The sequence below is a fragment of the Anastrepha obliqua genome, chromosome 2, assembly GCF_027943255.1.
Source record: "Anastrepha obliqua isolate idAnaObli1 chromosome 2, idAnaObli1_1.0, whole genome shotgun sequence".
NCBI lineage: Eukaryota > Metazoa > Arthropoda > Insecta > Diptera > Tephritidae > Anastrepha > Anastrepha obliqua.
In genome coordinates, this window is record NC_072893.1 from 99,730,650 (window position 1) to 99,754,060 (window position 23,411).

General features: G+C 33.3%; 1 protein-coding gene across 2 annotated transcripts; it reads right to left on the reverse strand.

Annotated features, from left to right (window-relative positions):
• Nucleotides 1-1,243: 1,243 nt before the first annotated feature.
• On the reverse strand, nucleotides 1,244-21,413 carry LOC129237625 (uncharacterized). 2 transcript variants are annotated; one of them, XM_054872488.1, is made up of 7 exons: nucleotides 21,400-21,413; nucleotides 20,396-20,540; nucleotides 11,195-11,324; nucleotides 4,264-4,405; nucleotides 3,990-4,188; nucleotides 3,770-3,935; nucleotides 1,244-3,710 (listed from the first exon to the last, which is right to left on the reverse strand). In XM_054872488.1, the coding sequence occupies exons 2-7, from the start codon at nucleotides 20,519-20,521 to the stop codon at nucleotides 3,601-3,603; spliced, it is 873 nt and encodes a 290-aa protein (XP_054728463.1). In that variant the 5' UTR covers nucleotides 20,522-20,540; nucleotides 21,400-21,413; the 3' UTR covers nucleotides 1,244-3,600. The 2 variants fall into 2 exon arrangements, with proteins under 2 accessions (XP_054728463.1, XP_054728461.1); XM_054872486.1 differs by lacking the exon at nucleotides 21,400-21,413 and adding an exon at nucleotides 20,703-20,721.
• Nucleotides 21,414-23,411: the final 1,998 nt, after the last annotated feature.

Below are 23,411 nucleotides of genomic sequence, written 5' to 3' on the forward strand. Positions count from 1 at the left end.
AAAAATAACGTTTCTAGGCCACGAAGTCGAAGACGAGCATGTCTGGCCTGGACAAGAGAAAGTAAAGGCTGTAAAAAATTTTCCGTTGCCGAAAAATCTAAGAGATGTTCCGGCTTTCCTTGGGTTGACTGGATATTTTCGAAAAGACAAGCACGAAAAAAGATATACCTCGCTAGGTTGTCCAGTGGTTGATGTATCTACAAGACTATTTATTCATTTACTATAGAACGTTGGTGAACATCGAAGCTGAAAGTTGAATTTTTTAATCTTACATTTTGCATATTGAGGACATATACATAAATAAAGTTAAATTTTTTAGTCTTACATTTTGCATATTGATCTTACATTTTGCATATCGAGTACGTATAAATAAAGTTGAAAACAAAGTAACAATTGAAAAAGCAGAAACAAGTGAGAAAGCAGAACGTTGGTGGACATCGAAGCTGAAAGTTGAATTTTTTAGTCTTACATTTTGCACATTGTGTACGTATAAATAAAGTTAGATTCATTTTGTCTTACATATTCAGCTAATGCGACGTCACTTTAAATATTTTAGACCCAATTTAAATAGTGCACGGGTTCACCTTTTTAAAATTTGGCATTAACTGCCTGTTTGTTCGCAAATATGATTACCAAAATTTAAACATAAATATATTTAAACCATCTCAGATAGTTGTTTGGTAGTGCTATTTTTTAAAATATTCTTAATTGTTTCTGGCTATATCATACAAACGGCTTGGACGATATTAGCCTCAAGGGTGTTGAGCCTTTCGAGCTATCTGAGATGTTAATCCTTCGATCAAATTTTGTACCGAGGTCAATTACACCTCCGTGGCGACCAGTTGAAATGGACAAGACGGTTGATAGCTATGTATATCTCATATACCTATATGTATGTATATATCTAATATATATGTATATAACTGGCGCTTACACTCTTTTTGGCTATTTGGCGGAGCTTCTCCTCCTATTTATGGTGGCGTCGTGATGTTGTTGCACAAATGGAAGGACCTGCAGTTTAAGCCGACTCCGAACGGCAGATGATGTTTTATGAGGATACATAAAATACACTCGTAGGTTTGCCTATATTTTGCCCAAAATATCGGGTTTCTGATGGGCTGTACGTGCGTCATTTTGATTTCACGTTTGTATATTCAATGATATTTGCAGCAGAATCACTAAAAAAACTGGAAATCATACCTATACACCATACTGTACCTCAAAAATGGATAATACAAATATATTTAAGTATTTCAATAATGTAATTGGTGAAAATATGTCTTTGATTTTCATTCTATATGATGTCTGGTATTATTATAGAATGAGTACAGTATAGAATATACAAAAAATAAATATTAATGGTAAAATAATTTCATGCTTTACTTATCAGCAATACAATTTCATTTAGGAAAATTTTCATTTGAAATCGGTTATATTTATGCAAAATATACTTTTCCTAACCGCTATTAATTCGTACCCCTACGATTTCTTTCCATATATGTATATCAAATTATAAATACACCACTATTCTTTATAAAAATATAGCTCATACCACAACAAAACCACGTAGCGCAAAGTTTCAAGCTTTGCACAATGTTTTTCGAAACTTTGAACTTCTTAACAAGAATTTTTTAGGTATGCAGGTTTATAGCACATTGGATGAAGTACCCTATCCGGATTTATAATTTTTGAAAATGGTGTCGTATGTCAATAATGTTTGACGCTTGTGAACTAAACAGCTACAACATAACAACAAGCAAGGAATGGAGCGCGTAAAGGTTAAAATAAAGATTTCCATCTCTCGAAATAATTTTTTTTATTTAGTTAATAGTTGGATATTTAATAGTTGGATAATTAATTTTGCGCCATTTTTTGGTTGTTGAAAAAAGATTGTTGCACCGTTAACAAAACAAATTGTGAAAAAATCTTTGAATTCCTTAAAAATTCAATAGGCTATACAACTGCATACCCAGAAAAACTCCAGTTGAGGCTATGGTAATTATGTAAATATATAATATTTATCTGTTTGTTTCCACACCTGCATGAAATATTTTTACTCCACATATTATTATGTTCCTCTGCTTAAACGTCTCAATTATAAAGAAATTATAAGGATAAAAAAAGGCAAGGTGAATCTATACACGGTCATATTGATTTTTTATAAATACATACATTTGATGATCAAATTTCGGCTGCAGAAAGAAAAGGGATAGATGATACAAATACTCTCATTTTGACAATCTAGCACCAATAAGCTGATGAAACAACACCACTTTGTACAGATTCGCCTTTGAAAGAGGGCGGAATTCGTTTGAAATTTAATTTCATTCATTTAAGATGCATTTGCATGAGGCTACTTTGTAAGCGATCAACACCGTCTGAAAAGTTGCTAGAAAAATTGCTCACACACGCGCATTTAAACAGGCGACAAAAGTTAGAAAAGCATTAAATATGAACAGAGAAAAGATTTGTAAAACTACGCCAGCAAATAAGACAGGGCAATGGGTCAGAAAATATGTTCGTCAGAGTGATTTGATGGGTATTTCTGATAATTTGTTTGTTTGAATTTTCAAGCTCACAACAAGAGTAAACAAAGTTGAATAGACAAAAAATCGTCAAGGGGCAAGCGATTTTATCACTTTCTGGAAAATTAGAACAAACTTGACAAAGGCGAATGTATTCAAGATGACAGTATTCGCACAAAAATAAAAATATTGATTATTGTATTGGTCAAAATATATAATGTATTTTGTTTTTGCTTTTGGCCTTCAGGTTGTCAAACGAAACTGATTATTTCTAAGACGAATGAGTTCGCTTTGACAGAAATAATTTATTTTCAGGCATTGTTTTAACTGCTCTAACGCATTGTTGTTTTTATAAATGCAAATGACTGCAAAGGTAAAATAACTGAAGATATGCCACAATCAACTCGAGGTATGTTCCCTCGATTAGTTCCAAAATTACTGGAAAATTCGATGAGGTACGGGGATGCATTCCAAGTCATACGAGTAATTGTATAGTATGATTGGATGGAAGACTATCCACAATAATTTAACATGTCATGGGCCAACGGAATCATTCGGGAATAGGATAAATTATTCATTTCTGTTCCAAAACACACTTGCAAATATTTAAACGACACCTTTTCTTCGTTCTATTGAAATAAATTTTCACAACACTATGTCGAATTTTCAAATGTAAATGTAAACAAACAATATGTTAATAAAGAGCTCCTTTTTGTGAATTCCAAAGCTAAAGCAAACAAAAAAATTAAATCAGCTTTTCTGCTGATAACATCTTGAATGGATTCTCCTTGCAGGCGATTTTGTTGAAAGTGATGTAGATTCGCTTAGAAAATCGCCTCGTGTAAATGTACCTTTAAGAAAATACAACAGGTGCTGAAAATTATTTGCGTTTGAATATGTTTGTAAATATCGTTAATATACCCTTATCCTTAATTTAACTTTACGTTGAAACATTCCTGATGACTGCATAATATATTGATAGAAATAAGTAAGCATATTAATAATATACATAATGGTATTTTCATATTATTTTTTGCTAATGTGATAAAATTTTCTTAATCTATAGTTTTGAAAATTAGTAGTTATATGGTCCATACTGAGACCCGTGGTAATATGGCCCTGGATATATTTGCGGTTGTGGGTAACTAGCATACGGCGGATAAGGCGGTTGCTTCTGTGAATAAACTAAATTTAAGGAAAATATTATAACGCCCAATTATAAATAGTATATGAACACATAATACCTGGCATTAAATATTGTAAATTCAGCTGTTCCTCTTTTTCGCGTTCGTTTCTTAAGCAGATGGCAGCCGCTGACAACAATACTGCAGCTAGCAAGCATGCACCGATTCCGGCCCATGCAATAATATACGACCAATCGTATGATATTTTTGTGTTATCTCTGAGCACCTAAGATATAAAACTTTTAAAGTTTTCTATACTACATTTCATATTTGGTATTACCGTATTCCATTGTTGATAATAGTCTTCTCCAACGACCTTTTCTTTTTCAAAAAATTCAACAGTATGCCACAAGCCCATGGCACCAGCTGATAGTAAACAACTTGCTAATAAAAGAATTGATGTAGCTGTTATAGCACCAGACGACCGTTTCCAACATCCAGAAAGTCCAGTCCAAAATGCACAGAAAATTGTGATGAAGCTAAATTCGGATAAGGGAAAATTACACTATTAGTATATTTGTCAAACTTCTATGTTCATATGTATGTACTCGTACCTAATAGCAAACAAAGCAATACACGATCGAGCCAGGTGGAGTCTGGAACTCGCGTCTTCGTTTGAAACTTTTTCTTCATCCCACTGAGGAAAATAGTCTACATTCGAGCAATGAGTTTCTATTGGTGATAAATATGTTGGCACTAAAGTTAAAAAAAAAATATATATATATATTTAAAATACAGCAAATGTAAACCCTATATTATAACAGGTAAGTCAATAGGAGCATACAATGTCTGCCAATGTGAAAACGCCATTCAAAATTTAAGATTTGAGTGTGGTAAGCTTCGCAACCAAGCAACGCGTGTTAAATTTCGAGTCACTGGTCGCAACTTAAATTATATACTAATATAGTTATTTTGGTCGTAATAATCATCCTGCCAGTAAGGATGTGTTTGATGTAGTAGATAAATTCAAGTCAACAACTTCGCTACAGAATGATTCTGTACCGGTGACACAGTGTATCCAAGTACAGAAAATATCGCAGCCGAAAGCCAAATTAGTTGAATGAGGCGGTTCACAGGGAATCTCTTGGCCCCCATTATAGCGAACTTTGCGTAAAATTCTGCAAAAGTTATGTCATGTCCCTGTTGAAACCCTTATAAAGTTCTTATAAAAGTTTAAAGTTTGCAAAATAGAAATAAACAAATCTCAAAACAACAAACCAAAGGATTTTCAAACATTACAAATAACATAACACTAAAATCCGGTTAACTCAGCTATGGCAGCACTGGTATAAGCTGTCATTTATTCCCAAATTAAACAAGCAAAAGGAAATATTCGATTGAAAATTTTGTACATATTATACTATACTTAATCAAAATAAAGTACTTAAAACGAAAATAAAATACTTTTAACAAAAAATGATACAGTAGGTTCTGTTTTTATGCGGCTTTTTTTTTATGCGGTTTTGAAATAGTGCGTTTTTTTTTTAAATTACAAAATGTATGTCGACCTATCGGGAATTATACATATAAACAAGATTCTAAGTCAGCTAAGCAAAAACTCATCACAGATTACATCAGAAATGCTAACCCTACAAGTATGGAACCGCCTGCATAACTATCTAGATCAGACGTGTACATTTCCTCAAGTGACGAAAGTGATTTTACGCCAAATCCTAAACGAACGCGCAACATGTGGGTATTGTCTGATTTTATTTCTGACTTAAATTTATTTTTCGATTCTGACGTTTCTTAAATAAAGATATAATTTTCAAAAATACAATATTTTGTTTATGCGATTTTCTTTAATTATTTCAGATTCATGCGGTCTATGGAACGTATCTATAGTTATAATATGGGACTAGTGCCCTTTTTTATGCGATTTTATTACATTATTTCAGATTTATGCGGTTTTAGCACTTTTGAAACGTATCTATAGTTTTACTATAGAACTGGTAGCTTTTTTTATGCTGTTCCTTGCGGAACGTATCTACCGCATAAAAACAGAACCTACTGTACTTGGTAAATATTTCATCCTTCTGCTTCATGTACGCAGCGAAATATATGAAGCAATAATCAATCAAATTAATACTTACTGTAGCTCTCAAGAACACCATGTGCAATGGACAGCATTGGCATAAATAAGCCTGTCGCTTTTGTTGTTTTTTGTTTTATTGGTGCTCACATTGGTCAAAACTCGACTGCACAAACTGTATGTTTAGAACTTGAAAAGCTATAAAGCTTCAATTTTTGTTTAAACTTTTAAGAAATTTTATACACAAATGGCTTTGAACATTTTGTCTAACAAAAACACACAATTGAAATTTGGATAAATTAAAAAAAAAGGTGCTTTCAATACACCAAATTTCTTGTTTATTTCACCAAAAGTTCAAGAATTTGTGTAATATCTCCGTTTCTGAAGTCTATAAGATCGCAGAACACAAGTTTGAGATTGGAACAATATTCAAATAAAGGGTGATCAATTTAGAAGTATATGTATGTGATCTTAAAATTTAAATAAAACCACGGGAATTCAAATTGATTGAGCAATCTTTATTAATTTTGTGTAGAAGCATTCATGGTATTTATTTTTTAAAGATAATCCCTTTCAAATGTTGGCCGCAACTGCGCCATAATTCGGCCATCCGTAAACACCAATTTTGAATGGCTCGCTGGAGGACTTTTTTTTCTCAAAGGACTTTTGTATAAAGTACACTATGCGATGAACTTGCTCAGTTGCACTATGTTTTGCTCTAAATACAAATTGCTGTTGAGGAATAATACTGTTTTCATGAAAAGAGGGCATTATTTTCTGCAAGAGCAACTTTTCTTCGAGCTTCGAGAGTACCCACAATAGACTAATTGGCCGGTATGAAGATGCTTGGCTTAGGTCTTTCCCAGGCTTACCAATCATAGTGATTTGATATAATTTCCAAGCATTCGGGTGGCAGGCAGTACGAGAGATTACATTAAATATGTGGGTGATTTGAAGAATGGCAATATTGGGAAGCTCTTTCAGCTTGGGGTGATTTTATCATAACCTGATGCTTTTTTAGGGTTAAGTTGATTAATAACTGAAACTATGTTATTTGTTTTAAATCTTATTGGATTTTTTGGTTGTTGCAATAGGTCTAGTGGAACACTAGCAGTTCCAAAAGATTGATTGGGAGTGAAGACAGATTCCAGATGTTCAGCAAATATGCAACCCTTTTCAGAATCCGTACATGCCCAGTTATCTAGTCGAATTGGTGATGCGTACTGTATAGGCCGATTTATATTTTTTATTGCTTTCCACAATGCATAAACTGTTTGGTCAGTATGAGTAAGATTAGAAATAAAATCGTGAAGACCCCTCTCCTTTCCTTTTTTAAGAGCGCAACGGAACTTAACTGTGCATTCAGTCAATAATTTCTTGTATTTTGGAGAACGATATTGTTGCCAAGACCTTCTCAGCTTACATTTCTTTTGAACTAAATCTTCTACAGTCTCATCAATGTTCCGCTTGGAAATAACCCAACTTTTGATATCTGTGACAACTGCTGTCCTAAAACCTCCATGCATTAGTTCAGTCCATGTATGTACATATCTGCCTACCGAATTCGTTATCGTTCTTTAACATTGGTTTTTATATGGGTAATCATGTATTTCCTAAGCTAGTTTATAAGATTGAGATTAGCGATCTGATTACCCGCTGATTTTCTGCAAGGACTACCTTCCATGGCTATAATAGATGGAGAATTATCGGAGGACAATTCTAGGGATGAAGATGCTGTTACAATCTTGCGATCAGTACACTTTATAACACCAAAATCAATCAAGTCAGCCATCTTCTGGCGGTCAGATGGCCAATATGTTGGCTGTCCTGTAGATACAACATCAAGTTTTGAACTTACTATGCAACTAAAAAGTTTTTCCCCTCTTGGTGTGATTAGTCTAGAACCCCAGTAGGGGTGTTTGGCATTGAAGTCACCTGCAGTCATAAACTTTGGCCCAAGTTTGGAAAAAAATCTTGTAACTGTTGCTCGGTTATAATTTCAGAAGGTGGACAGCACACAGCTGCGATAGTTATCGTACCGGAAAATTCTTGTAGTTAAATAATAGTGGGCTGAAGGTATACTTTTCTAAACTCCTCTAATATACAGTGCTTTAGACGTTTTTTTATTAAGATTGCTGTACCACAACGAGCCATACTTCTAGGATGTTTGGTATCATAGAAAAGATAATGCGGAATTCTAAAATAATTTTTATCTATTAGAAGAGTTTCGGATATAAATATGTTATTTGATACTAGAAAATTATAGACTTCGAGCTTGGGTTTGGTGTGACTGTTAGCGTTCCAATGACAAATTTTGATTTTGTACATTATGGATTATTTAAAAAGGTTTGCATTAAAATGGTTTGATTTCTAACCAGATCCTGTATCATGCTTTGCATTCCAATCATAAATTGATTAAGAGTTTGCACGAGTGTTTGCAGCATAGATTCTATACCCCCATTATTCATGCCACTTGTTTCCACATTTGGGTTGGCTTTAAAGACGTTTGCATATGACTGGATTTGTGGTTGTGCTATCGATGGTTGGCGTCTAAAAGAATTTACATTTGTTACTGATCTAGGTAAAAATACAGGACACTCCCTATAATTACCAATGTGGTTTTCACCACAATTAAGACTACCTTTTTTAACGCTTTCATCTTGTTTGAGTTTGCTACACATGGATGTGGAATGTAAGTCACCGCATATTACACAAACGCTTGGTAAAATACAGTAGCTAAGAGTGTGGCCAAACTCCTGGCAATTTGTATGTTGTACCGGACTCTTACGTTTTAGCGGTTCTTCTATTGTAATTTTACGAGAGTGCAAAAAATGTATATGCGAACACTCATCTCGCCTTTTAAACCAGTCCTACACCCAAATTGATTCACTTTTTTCCTCTTCCTCTCCTTACTTCTTTTCAAACACAAATAAACTAAAACTTAATAGACAATGAATTGTTGAACTAATTTTTAAAAAAGTTATGTTTTATATAACTATAAACATCACATTTCTATTAGAAGAGGCTAAAAGAATGTGAGGAAGAGAGAACTAAACTATGTGTTTTTTTATTTGGAAGCTTTATCACCAATTTGCCATCAAGAGAATAAAACGCTTACAAATTCTTAATTCTTAATTATATCCTAAGATCTTTATGATTTTCTGTCCCTTATCCATTTTATAGCTCCTGCTTGACCAATTAATAGATTAAAGTCGTTTTGGTGTAGAAGGCGCTATTGCTTTTTTTTGTGTTTAATTTAATTCTAGGTGATATTGATTGATTTTGCATCGCATTAACTTTCTTATTCCGGCGAGAACTTAACGGAACTCTCCCCTTTTTACCCCAAGATATTCAAAACGAATTTCGAGTCCTGTAATGTGATCTCGAATTCCATGTCGTTAGATTTTACAATAATTAAAAAACAATTATTTTCTTTCATCATTTAATTCGCTTAAATTGTATTATTTTTAGTTATCTTGTATTTTATAGTTTCAGCTCGTTTTTCCATTCTATTAATATATTGTTTATGTTAACAGTAAGTCAATAGGCAATAAGAGCCTTTATGTTTCTTTACTTAACTATTAATATAAAAAATAAATAAAAACTCCGAAGCTAATAATACGTTCACATAAAAGTAGATGATCTAATTTTTCGCGCTTAACTCAAAATTCGTAATTAAAAAGCGCGATTTCCCATATAAAATTTTTCTCCCAAAATCTGAGATTATAAAATATCCCCAGATAATAACTATACTTTTTGACATACAACCCTGTGTTGTCTGTGTTCGATCATTATTATTACGAATGAAAGGAGAAACATCAAAATAAAAACTAAATGAAATGGATGCTGGCAAAGAAAACAGGTCTGTAAATATAACTCTAATAAAATGTTTGTTAAATATTATTAATTATGAATTCATTCTACAGAAAAAAGCGTGTGTCCATAAACGTTTTGTCGTCTTATTACTTATTATAAAATGTAATATAGAATTTCCAATGCGTATTACTGCCATAATTTTTTGCAACCTCAGTAAACGTCGCATACGGATTTCTTCCAACTGTTTATTATTAACCGCCAATTGCGCAATTAAATTAGCTATTCCTTGTCCATGTATTTTCTTCTTATCGTTAGTAATAATTAATGAAACCAAAAATACCGAAATATTCCGCCAAAATAATTTCTATAAAGAAAACCCTACCGAGGCATTATTGACAGCTGATTGTCAATATTGCAGGTAATCAACCATACGTCCGTTCGATAGATTATTTTCGTGGATTTATAGATGATTAATGCGTATGTGAACTTATTATAAAGAAAAGAAAGCTAAATCGAGTTACGAAAATAGTAATCTTGTCAACACTGATCACTAATTGTGCTAAGGTGACGTCACACGATTGTCAAATTCGCTGAAAACAAAGTAACGGGACCACGAAAGGCACCATCTCATTATTCTCTCCATCGTGGTTCCCAGGCATGTAATCCGCTCTCCCATTCATAATTTGCTCTCACATTCCTAATTCACTTTCCAATTATCATTGGAATTACGTTATTTGCGATACAAAATTTGGAGACCGAATTATCTCCTTTGTAAGTAATTTAGTTTCAATTACCTTGCGAATTATATTACAAACAAATTGTTGTAATCGAACACCTGTCAAATTAAAACGAGTAACCCAAAACAAAGTGAACAAACATTTAATAGTAACGATGTAATGTTATTTTATAGTACCAGAATAAAAAAAAAGAAATTGTTAAAAAAAAATAATTGTGCAATTCCTTCATTCTGCAACTCCTGCATCATTTCTATTTGTTTTCCCGGCAGCTACGCAACTCGTTTATTTTTTTGCCCCATATTTCTATTAAGGCCCTTTCGCCGGTTTACTGTTCGCTAGCACTTTTTCAAGACAAAATCTACATTAGAAGGAATATGGCTTGAGAAAGCAGCTCGCGTGCTAAATGAGGTGACAGAAAAAGACTTCCAGCATTGCTTCTAACGATGGAAAATTCGCATAGAGCATATGAAGGAATATAGTACAGGTGCAGTGATACAGGATGTAGAGATAGCCAAGTAGACCTAAAGACCTTAACTTACACTCTCACTACTTCAAAACTAGTTTAGCAAAGCTCTTAACAATGTTTACCAACGAACCTGTTTCACCAGGAATGACAGAAGAAAGTATCCGTTTTCTTAGATCCGCAACTAGTTACTGGAGTTCTCAGTTCCATTAGTGAACCCATCAGAAAGCTGATGTTATAAGTCGAGTGTTAATAAAATATAATTTTTTTTTACTATATCTGTATAAAATATTGTGGCAACCCATAATATTGGTCTATTGGCAACAACTGTGGTTTCGCAGGTAAGTCTCCCATAAAACAACATTCAACGAGTTCACCGGATTTGAAGGGAAACCTTAACCTTTACTATTTTTTTAAGTACCTATTTGCGAACTTACCTGAATTTGGGGGTGGTCTTTCTTTTGGGTAGCATATTCTGAATAATCCCCTTGTTCGAGTATAGTAAAAATATTTATTATTCATGCTGTTAAATAAGTCATCCGCATCAGAGTGTTTTGAAGCAAACATCTAAAAATAAATGAATATAAATATAGTACATAGAATGAACAATTATCGGCATTATTTATGGAACACGATTTTATTGGATTTTGAATTCAATGAATTGTTGAATATTTTATATGAAAATATTTCCAAATATTGTTCAACGTGAAGCGTCTCACATTATTCCGCCACCAAGGCTTTAAGCGAGGAAAAAGCTATCAGTTCCAAAATAATACTAGTCAAAGAAAGCCTGTGTGTGGACTACCAGTTATGTATTGGGCGCTTCAAAATTTTTCCTGAGGACCTTCGTACACGGGTTGTATCGTCATCGTAGCGTATGCACGCGGGGCATAAACTTCGTTGTTGCTCACATGTGTTGCAGTGGCGAAACGCACACTGGTCAGCTGCCTGCTCTCGTCAAAGCAACCATGCAGCATGGCGCTTATCGTACAGCAGAGTCGTCAAATATCCTGTCCGCTTATAGTTTGTTTTTGATTTTTATGTATTTGGCATTCAAAAGGAATGTGGGAATGATAGAATACTCATATGAGAAACGTCTAAAAGGTTTTTGTTTGCAATTAAAATTTTTTATAAACTTTTCTTAAAAATTTTGTTAATAATTATCTACAGACAGTAATGTGTTTAAAAAAAGCTTCCCAGTGTTCTAAGAAGAGTTAAGTTTTGTTAAAGTTTAGATGCTGGTTTTCCAATGAAGTAGTGTTGAGAATTTCGAACCTGCTTGTACACCGTCTACCACACCAAAATCTAAAAGATAATGCCACAGCGCAATCATAATCCTTTCCACCGGGCTAATGTATTCGCGCATGTTAGCATTTTGTTTTTTTATAGCCGGTTTTACAATTTCTACAAGCTCTTTAAAAGAATTTTTAGACAGTCTGTTATTTATTTAATGCAACTTGGTGGAGATGTTAGGGAGTGGTTCAGGTAACTCCTAATATTCCGGAAATAATAGTTTTGCAATTATTTGCCTTTAAAGTGCTCTCGGGAACTTCACTATAGTTTGGCACATTATAACATATTTTTTTTTTTAATTCCTTTAAATTCATAAAATATGCAGTCACACGTGTGTTTTTACTTGTTTTTATACTTGTATTCGAAATATTTCAATGAAAATTGAATGCAAATTCATTTATCCATATCATCATTGATGAGGGTTATTCATTTGAAGCGCGGCCAATGTCCGCCTACGGACAAAGAGTTCTACGCAAAAATACTGTGGATTACGTAGCCGGAGTTGGACTGATGAGGGTTATTTTTTTTGAAGCGCGACCGAAGGCCACCGACACGGAAAGGAGCTCTACTCAAAAATACTGTGGATGTCGTAGCCGGAGCCGAACTGATGATGTTTATTTTTGTGAAGTGCGGCCAAAGACCTCCCATGTGAAAAATAGTTGTATGCAAAAAAAGATACTACAAATACCCCATTGTAAGTCTTATCGAAGCAATACGATACACTTATAAATCGTGCCCTTTGGTTTTTATTTACTTTACTATTTTTTGATACCTTTTCTTAATATTCCTCTTTTACTTAAATGAAATTCTTCTTTTACTTTATTTTTAGTTCAGTTTTATTAAACTTTATTAATTATTTCAATCTATGAATAAGTTCGTGCGGTTTTTTTTCGAAATTTGAATTTCGGATCATTCCCATGGCTTTTAAACGTTTGGAAATGGTTGATTGATCAACTCCCAAAGTTTTTGCAACCTCTTCTTGCGTTTGAGCCGGATCTTGATCGAGCAATTCCTCCAATTCGGTATCCATGAACTTTGGCGGCGCGGCCAAAATCACCACTTTTAAAGCGTGCAAACCACTTCTGGCACGTTCGCCCAGCTAGAGCATGCTCACCATAAACTTCCACCAAGATACGATGACTTTCGGCTGCTTTTTTCTTCATATTAAAGAATTCCCCGCAAAAACACATTATTTGGCACGAAATTCGACATTTTCAAGTGTGGTAAAAATATTGTTGTTTACGCTTCAAATAAAAAACTTATACTGACGTTTGTGCCTTACGACAGTAGCTCTCCAATGAATGTTTGGAAATGTGGATCGATGGAATAATAATCAAGTTACGCCATCTGTTGTAAAACCGCACGAACTTATTCATAGTAAAAACACCTTTTCATTACAACTTGTCTGCCATTTTGATAGAATAATACAAGTAAGAAAAATGATAGGAAAGGAATTGGTTGACAGATACAGTGTAATACAATGTAAATGTCCACCATAATACCAACTCAAATAACTATTTAAGATGTGGCAAAATTAACGAATCATCCTTTCCAAAGGTCAATCTCGTCAGAAAATATATTGAAAGGGTTTAAAAGTTGAGACAATGTTGTTGAGTGAAAGTGCGAAGTAAACAAGGAAGCAAATATTTAGTTCCGATTTGGGAAGCAATGTCAAATACAGCTTTCCGTCACCCTAAAATGGGAACAGATCAGGGCAAACAGCTATTAGCGGAGACCGAAGCTACAAGTGAATGCCACTGTGAACTGAACTAAATTGTATGCTAAACATGTATGTATGTATACGCCTTAGTAAACGAGATACCTGCGCTCAAAAAATAAAACGAAAAATTTGAGTCAACTATAAAATCTACAGAAATAAATACATGTTGTGAGACCGATGAGGTCTCATTGTCTAATTAACCGCAATTATAAAAGATACGTTTTTTGTAGAGATTATAAACATTGGTTCATGTAAAGTAACTACCTTTGATGCTCTCGATTATCGCTTTGTTATAAAATTACTAATTAACGAAATATTCCCTGGTTCAGTTACGAAAACAAACCAACAAAGCCAATAAAAAAGTGATGGTAAAAAACCCTCATTACTTATGTGATCAAGAATCAATTGTAAATGATGTCGATATCGGCAAAATACAATGAAACATAATTTACATAATTAGCCATTGACGTAATTGCTCTTTACAGTCCATCCAGCCACCAGCTGAAATCTGAAGATTATTTGGTCCTTTTAACTTGTGTTTTTAAGTGCGCTTTATAATTGGTGGCGACTTTAACGCGAAGCACACAACATGGGGCTCAAGACTCATTACATACAAAGAAAATGCCGGATTTAATTGAGTTTTTCGTCTAAAAAAATTTAAACAGCGCATTTGTCTATTACTGAAGGTTCTGATTTGTGCTCGGATCATTCACTGGTACTAGGTGTAATATTACAAGATGCACGAAACCAAAGGATAAAACGGCTAGTGAATACTTTCACCGACCAGAAATGTTTTCAACTTCAGCTAGAGCAATTAGATATACATACATACATAAGTACATATATTGCTACATGACTACTAGCGAGCAGCTTGATGACACAGCGCTTCATTTTACGCAACTTCACTTAGCAGCGTGGAACATATGAGAAAAAGTATCCACCCTTTATTAGAAACTTAACAGCAAAAAAAAAAAAAAAACGAAAACTACGGAAATGCAGGCAGCCAACCAGATTTCCAGAAATTAAAACGACAGCTACACACAGCGATCAAGAAGTTTAAAAATGATGCATTAAATGGATTTCTGTTTTGCCTCAAAGGATGTTTTGAGTTGTTTCTTTATGAAATAAGTGATAAATAAATAAATTCCATACTATAATTTTTTTACCAATGCACAGTGGTCCGGCGGCCGGACAAAATTCAATTTTTCAACATTTTTGAAATAAAAATTTGATAATGCAGATGTTTTCTTAAATATTCAAGGCAGATTTCCTGAAAATATAAAAAAAAAAATAAATAAATAATTGGCGCGTATACTTCTGTTAGGTGTTTGGCCGACCTCCTCCTCCTATTTGTGGTGTGCGTCTTGATATTGTTCCACAAATGGAGGGACCTACAGTTTCAAGCCGACTCCGAACGGCAGATATTTTTATGAGGAGCTTTTTCATGGCAGAAATACACTCGGAGGTTTGCCATTGCCTGCCGAGGGGCGACCGCTATTAGAAAAATGTTTTTATTAATTTTGCTTTCACCGAGATTCGAACCAACGACCTCTCTGTGAATTCCGAATGGTAATCACGCACCAACCCATTCGGCTACGGCGGCCGCCTGAAAATATTACTTAATTTAAAAAATTGTTCATTGTAGTTTTTTGACTTTAAACATGAAATTGTATGCAAATCGTACTTCATACAAGAGTTTCATTTTCATGTCTGCAAATAAATATTAGCATTTGATTGTTAACCAAATATTGAAAAAAAAAGAAGATAATTGAATATATTAACGGAAACAGTAATAATTCTCTTAAGTTGTGGTACAAAATCCAATTTTTTTTTTTTGAAATTTCAAAATTTTTCGAAAATTTTTTTTTAAAGATCATTTTTTCGAGTGGTCCACACCGGTCCACTTGAAATCAACCTGAGTGATGTAGCCACATATTTCAGCTATGATCTCAAACTGAAACCTGTTGCGAAAAGTTGCGCAAATTAAAAATAATGTTGCTTTTGTGCATTTACCCACAGGCAAAACGTTACACATGGCTTATGCAATTTTGTGTAAAAGACAGAAAAAGACATCACAGACCCCATCAGCATTAAGAGACAACTAAAAAAAAAAAATTTATTAAAAAAACAAAATTTTTTTTTAATATTATTACAATATTAATATGATATATGTATATATAACACTATATAAATACAATAAAATTATATATAATATAATAATATAACATTTTTATCTGTCACTGGAGGAACGGACATAAGCCGATTAGAATATTAACGAACATCTGAGAATTGCTTGTAATAATAAAATCAAAATGACGTACAGTTTTGAAAAAAAGGAGTTATTTATTTTTTTGCGTTCTTCAGAAAAAAAAGTTTTGAGTCAAAGAAGTTAGAATTACAAGATACAAGAGGATTCTGAATCATAAAAAAAAATTAAAAATTAAAAACAAAAAAACAACTAAATATCCAAAAAAAATTTAAAAACTAAAACAAAAAAAAATTTAAAAATTAAAATTAAAAATAAAAAAAAAAATAAAAAATTTAAAAAAAAAATTAAAAAAAAAAATAAAAAATAAAAAAAATCTAAAAACAAAAAAAATGAGGAGAGAATAACCTTACCGTAAACCTCCACGTGGTACTCTCTGGGGTCGTGAAAAATGTAAAAATGAACTCACCAGCTAATTACGGAAGTAAAAATGTATTTATAGTATTCAATGAATTTAAAAGTTGCTAAAACTAAGGTCAGATTCGTCATCACTGATCCTTAAAACACCTAAATATATATTTTCAGCTTAATTAAATGAGTTTTTGAATTTTGTCCGCCAACGCCTTCTGGTCGGACCACTGTGCAATGCTAACGACAGCAGCTTTAGTGCCGGAGGTGGTGGCGCTTTTTGGAAAATACTAGGAATATTCGATCTTAAATATTAGGTGCCCAACTATCCAACTATGATAAGTTCAATAGATGCCGCCAGCAGTGTGTGCTTGTCGATTCTAACATAGCCTAAACGTCATAAACTAAGCTTAGACATATAGTAAACAAACTGCTTCGACACATTAGTGATTTTGTTTTGGTATCATTAACTTTTGGTTTTGTGAAAATGTCTGATTTTGTGCCGCATAATCGTCATTTGCGGGAGGTGTTGATTTTCTTCTTTCCTTGAAAAAAAAAACGGCTGAAGCCATCGAGAGCTACAAAAAGTTTATGAAGTTGCTGCTTTAAGTGAAACAACGTGCCAAGATTGGTTCCGTCGCTTCAAAGACGGTGATTTTAATGTTGACGACCGTTCGCCGTCCAAAAACCTTCGAAGACGCTGAATTGGAGGCATTGCTCAATGAGGATCCCAGCCAAACGCAAGAAGAGCTTGCTTCAGTATTAGGAGTTATGCGCCAAGCGACTCCATGCTTTGGGAATGATTCAGAAACATTTTATGAGTTAAAACCAAGGGATGTTGAACGTCGTTTTTTCGCCTGTGAAGAACTGCTTCAGCGACAATAAAGGAAGGGTTTTCTTCATCACATCGTGACGAAAAATGGATTCATTATAGCAATCCAAAGAAAAGAAAGTCATGGAGACTGCCCGGTCATGCTTCTACGTCGTCGCCTCGGCCGAATATTTACGCTGGGGTAATGCTATATATTTGGTGGGATCAAGTTGGTGTTATTTATTATGAACGATTGAGCTGAGCACTGCGCGAGAAGCGGTCGCAATAGGCGGATAGACAACGCTCGGCCTTACGTTGTCAAACCCGTTAAAAAAAGGCTTGATCCGTGGATAGCCTCAAAAGATGAACAGTTTTACCGCGACGGTATACGAGATCTACCAGAAAGATGGAAAAAGTAGTACCCAGCGATGGGCAATACTTTCAATTATTCACTTGTAACCATTTTTTCAGATTAAAGTTGTATTTTCATCAAGAAAACAGCGAGAACTTAGTTGCGCTCCTAATATTAAATTTATAAAGTGCAGATATGCAGCTTTCCTGAAATTTAAAAAGCGAAACATTTCTTTTTTTTTTTTTATTTATTTATAGATTGCAGTCAATACAACATGTGTGACTGTATTGATTTTTTTTCGTATATAACCAACCCAAACTTAGTTTTTTTCGTAAACAAACTGCTCTCATGACCCCGGTGACGTCTGCCAACCAGCTATTTCTTTCAAATTCTCTGTGAGCCGCTAACGGTCTGATATTGGCCTCGCCTTCTGAATTGTTTTCACCATGGTCTGAACAACGACTTGTTGAATACGTGTGAAATGAGCGGGCAGAATTCTGCTTCACTCTGTAGCGCAAACAGTAGATCTCACTATATGCACCTTTTAGAAAACGCAATATACTTCATTGTAAGCATTTATATTATTTTAAGTTCTAAAAATTTTGTTTATTAAATCTGGCTACCTGGAAAGCTTTCCATCAGAAATTGTCAAATTAAAACCATAGAGGTATAATCTTTTCTTCCGGACATTGGGCATCAAGAGTGTATTCATTGTAAAAATAAGCCACAAAATACCAGAAAGACACCATACTGACATTTTTACAAAAAGAGTACCTTATCTAGTAACATAACCTCAAATAAAGCAAAAAAGTCATTCCTTTAACAAAAGAGTCTCGCTTAACAAAAAAAAACTCATAAATTAAATTGTTAAAAAAAAAACGCACATTCTAAAGACAATTTGTCACACATTCAAAGTTCTTTAAACGCATTCAAAGTTCTTTAAGTAATTCAATAAAAATTTGGTGTTTTATTTTCTTTAGATGAGCATTTTAGTGCGTTTTTATATCCAAAGCAAGGCAACACTGCAATAGCGAGAGAGAGATTTGACTGCTGAAAGCAGAAGAACACCAACAAAAACTGCAATCGCGGGCAATGCTACCAGATGTAAAAAAAGTAAAGCTAAATAAAACTGAGTGAATTATTGAACTCATTTTTGAAAAATGTATATTTTACAAAGTTATAAACATTACTTTTAATTAGAACAGGCTAGGAAAATGTCATGAAGAAAGAACTAAAACTCCGATACTAAATAACAAAAAAAAAAGCCAAATCAAGTTACGAAAATGGCAATCTGGCCATACTGGAGCTAAAACCACGTAACTCATGGTCAAATTCGCTGAGCGCAAAGTGACGGCACCACGATAGGCGCCATCTCATTATTATTTCCATCATGCTACCATCTGTGCAAGTTCCACCTGTGGCGACATCTCACTTTATAAGTTTTTGTAAATCTATTCATATTGTTGCCCCACAACATGTACAAACATATAATATATTAATACTCTTTGTAATAGCATTTAGTACTATTTCACTTTTTAATATAAAAAATATCATACATTCTTCTTATGCAACATTATAAATGTATTGAACACAAATATGAAATCATTGTTAATTTCATACATATTACAATAATAAAATGACAAGTATGTAAGTGAAAAAAACGGTACGATTCAAAACTAATATTATGACAGCATAGTTCGCAGCCACAACTTTTCAATTAACATATCTGCCTTATTTTGCCTGTGAATTTCGTTAAGGGTCAAGGCTCTTAACTTAAAATTTAAAAGTATGCATCGCGATTTTTGAACGACTTCAAACTGACAGCTTATTGTACAAAAATTAAATGCTTTATACCTAAACGTTTTTAAAGATTCTGATTAAAAAGTTAGAAATCTTTTTACAATTTTTTGAAATTTGTACAAGATTGATGTTACTAAAGAAACTGTTTGTTTCTTCTTGTGATTTAGTGATCTGTTTTGATTGTTGTCGTTTCCTTTGCTAACATTCTACTTGAAGTTTTGACATGAAATTCTGGTTATATGCACTTTATATGAATTTGCCTTGCCTCCGTGATAAGCTTTAATTCGAAAACTAGTTTATGTGTTTCCGATCTGACTTTGAAATCAGGATAGTTATAGGAATATGATTTTTAGATGGGCCTTTAGAAGATAGAAAATTTTGAACTAATTCAAATTTGTATTAGTTAACAAATATATGTATGTAGGTAGATTGCGCTTGTGAAAGCTATTAACGTGCTTCTCTTTAAACTCGAATGTTAATGAAGATATTTTTATGCATGGTCGCAAATATAACCATACGTATGTACATACATACATACATACATACATCTACAACAATTGAGTGCAAATAATAATATGTGACTCAAACTGGTTTTATACCGTCATAAAAATGCCCTGAAACGTATTCCTAAAATTGACCAAAAAATATCAACAGTTATGCATTTAGCCCAGGTAAGCATTTCTACAATGGTATATTTGTATACAAACATATTTTTGTGTATATACATATACATATACTTGCATGTGCACATATATTATATTATCACTAAACAAGTGTTCGAGAGAAGCGTTCATTGTGCATTTTACATACATACATATATTTACGAGACGCATTCCATTAGCACTAATACCAATAAACGACGTGTACTAGCGCTATATACTGTGTGTAGCGATAGAGAAAACGAAACTATGACCATAAAGTACACGTAGAAAGTTTAAACTTTATAACAAATACTAATGTTTTAGGAAATATCTCACCAAATATTCATTTTATAAAGTAGTATTAAACTATACATTCCAATAAGCAAATTCCTGCTTGTTTCACTCACCTGAATATTACTCCGTTTGACGTCATAATACAACCAGTTATCTGTAGAAAACGCTATTGCTAATAAAGCAGTTGCAATAATGGCGGATATTGTTGCAATAGAAAGCGTAACTGCTGAGCAAGGCATCTTGGGTTTTAGAAAATTTCTAGAAATAATTTATGTTCTTTAAAACTGAATTCACATCTATTTCCTTGATATCTTATTTTATTTATTTATATTTATTGAGCTTCCCATCAAATTACACTTTATTCAAGATGTCAGAGTTGATACTAACACCTAAAGACATTTGTAAGCCCGAAGACAATACCTGCGTAAATCTGGATTTAATTTCACTCAGAGTTGGTAATAATTGAGTTAGACTTCTTTGAGCTGAAACTCAAGAAAGAGAAGCAGAAGAAGGCTAAAAAAGATTTTCTAACTGAGTGAAATGTTTAAACATATACATATATGTGTGTATTATATGTACAATGTTGCAAGAGCTCACACTCACCATTGCAAACGTACGCCCGTACGCCGGAATCAGCTGACACGATGAAATAACGATCTACGATACTACCGAACGGAACGGTGGTGAGAATTCATTTACATGTAACTATCAATAGTTTCATCGTGTCAGGTGAAACGGCCGTACGGTTACGTTGGGGAGTGGGAGCACCATCTGTTTTTATTTATTATTAACATACATATCCGGGAGGTTCTTATTATCCGTATTTTCTGTTTCATATTGCCAGGACTGCTTTTGTTAACTATTACACCCTAAGAACTTATGAACCCATAATACTTTTTTAACTATTAAACGTTTTTACAATATAGTATTGTTTGATAATGTCCAAGTGACGCACTTCGTGAATATCTGCGATTCCAAGTGAACAATGGAAAATAAATTTGAAATTAAAACTAAAAGCTATTCACGACTTTCGTTAAAAAAACTGTTACCACCAGGACATTTTCCCAACGCAGCAAATCATTTTTGTTATTGGAATCCTTCGCCGAATCCTACAGACCCATAATTCAAAACGTTTCTCCACCATCATAAAGCAAGCACTTTTAAATTCTTTTTTATTGAAAATTCACTCTGCCATAATCAAATTCGCAAAATAATTAATTTGTCATATTATATTCTCTGACTGACGCGATAATCGCTTAAGCGATTTCGGCTGTGCTCAACTAAGCGCGCCAAATATTTTTATTTTCTTTTGGTATTATAACTGATTTCTTAATGTCTCAAGAAGCATTTTGGTTCAAAAAATTCGCACAAATTTAAATGTAAATATTATTGACAATAAATATTTACTATCTACCTTATTATACGTTCACATATAAGTAGATTATCTACTTTTTCGTGCTTAATTTCCAATCCGTAATTAAAACACGAGATTACTCATACAAAATTGCTATTCGTAAATCTGAGATTATAAAATAATTCTATATTATAACAATACCTTTTTACTTACAACCCTGTGTTATCGATAATTATTTTTACGAATGTAAAGAAAATAAAGACTAAATAAACCGGATGCCGGCAAAGAAAACAGGTTTGTAGACATAATTGTAATACAATTTTTGTTAAAAATTTTTAATTGTGCACTCATTTTACATAAATAAAAACGATAGCACTTTTCCAGAGAAGCAGTCGGATTTCTTTTGGACTTGTCACGGAGTTGTTCTTGTTTTACGGAGATGAAGGTTGTTGGGCCTTCAGACGGTACCCCATCGGTGTGGAAATAGTTCAGTAAAGTAAACCATCTGGTCGTTGAGTTGTAAGGGCGAGGCTTCGTAATAAACTGGGTAAAGCGAATTGTAGAAGCTCTCAGCACAACGCCTGGAACATTTGTACTAAAAATTTGATTCGTGTTCTCGCTTTGAGCGCTTTGAGGAATTTTACTTTAAGAACGACTGCTCGAAAGTTTGGGAACCAAAAACCAAAAATCAAAAAAATCAAAAATACTCTACCAAACCAATTTCTAAGACGAAAAATCTTTTAAAACAGTATTGGCAGCTGATTGTCAATTTTGCAGGTAATCCGCAATACGTGAATGGGTAGATTAAAGTTTGTGAATTTAAGAACTGCATATATCAACGTACTTTCACCTATAATATTTTAGGTACATTACTTTTCGGAACATACAGATCAAGCAATCCAATTATATATGGGGCATTCTTTCTCAACGGGAGACCCCTATCTGTCCAAAAATGTTTTTGACCTAGAGAGTTCTAATAGGGCTTAAAATTTAGCTCTTTTTATCTACTTTTCAATACAGAGTGGCCAAAAACGAAATTCAAGATGGCTCATTTAATATGGCTAAAAATGTAATCAAAATTCATTAAATTCATTCTAATAACCTAAACCAAAAAAATTCATTTCAACGGAAAGAGTTGTACGAGGTCTCAAAATTTAGCTAATAAAGTTTACTTTAAAATACAAAATGAAAAATTTTAAAATCCAAGATGGCGGCCACAACATGGCGGCTAATTTTTTAAAACTACTCAAATCCACTTAAACCCCTGAGTAACGAGTTTCATGCGAATTCATGAGTTTTTTCAAAAATCCGTCCGCCATATTGGATCCGTCATTTTGAAATTTGGAAATCTAACACTAGATTTGTAATCAGCGACCCAAAAAACCCCCGAGTAATATTATACATTTTAAGTAATTTAATAATAATAAAGTAATGAGCACGAAAATCATAAGGTATAAATAAATACATAACATATAATATTACGATTTTTTAACATAACAAAAAAAGTGTGCGTAACAAAAAAAAAACAGCTCGAACAACGAACAGAATAAGTTAAAGCAGATTACCTTCAATCTTTATAAAATATCTCAAACTCAAATTCAATTCCCTTACCCACACTTTTCATCCATAGTATATTTACGTTTATACAAATTTACAGACATAAACCAACACAGAGTTTTCAATAAAATTACGTGTATGTACGAGTAAAACGTATTCATATGCATAAATGCATAAGACTAATTAAACGTAAAATCGGAATTCTAAAACTCCCTTCA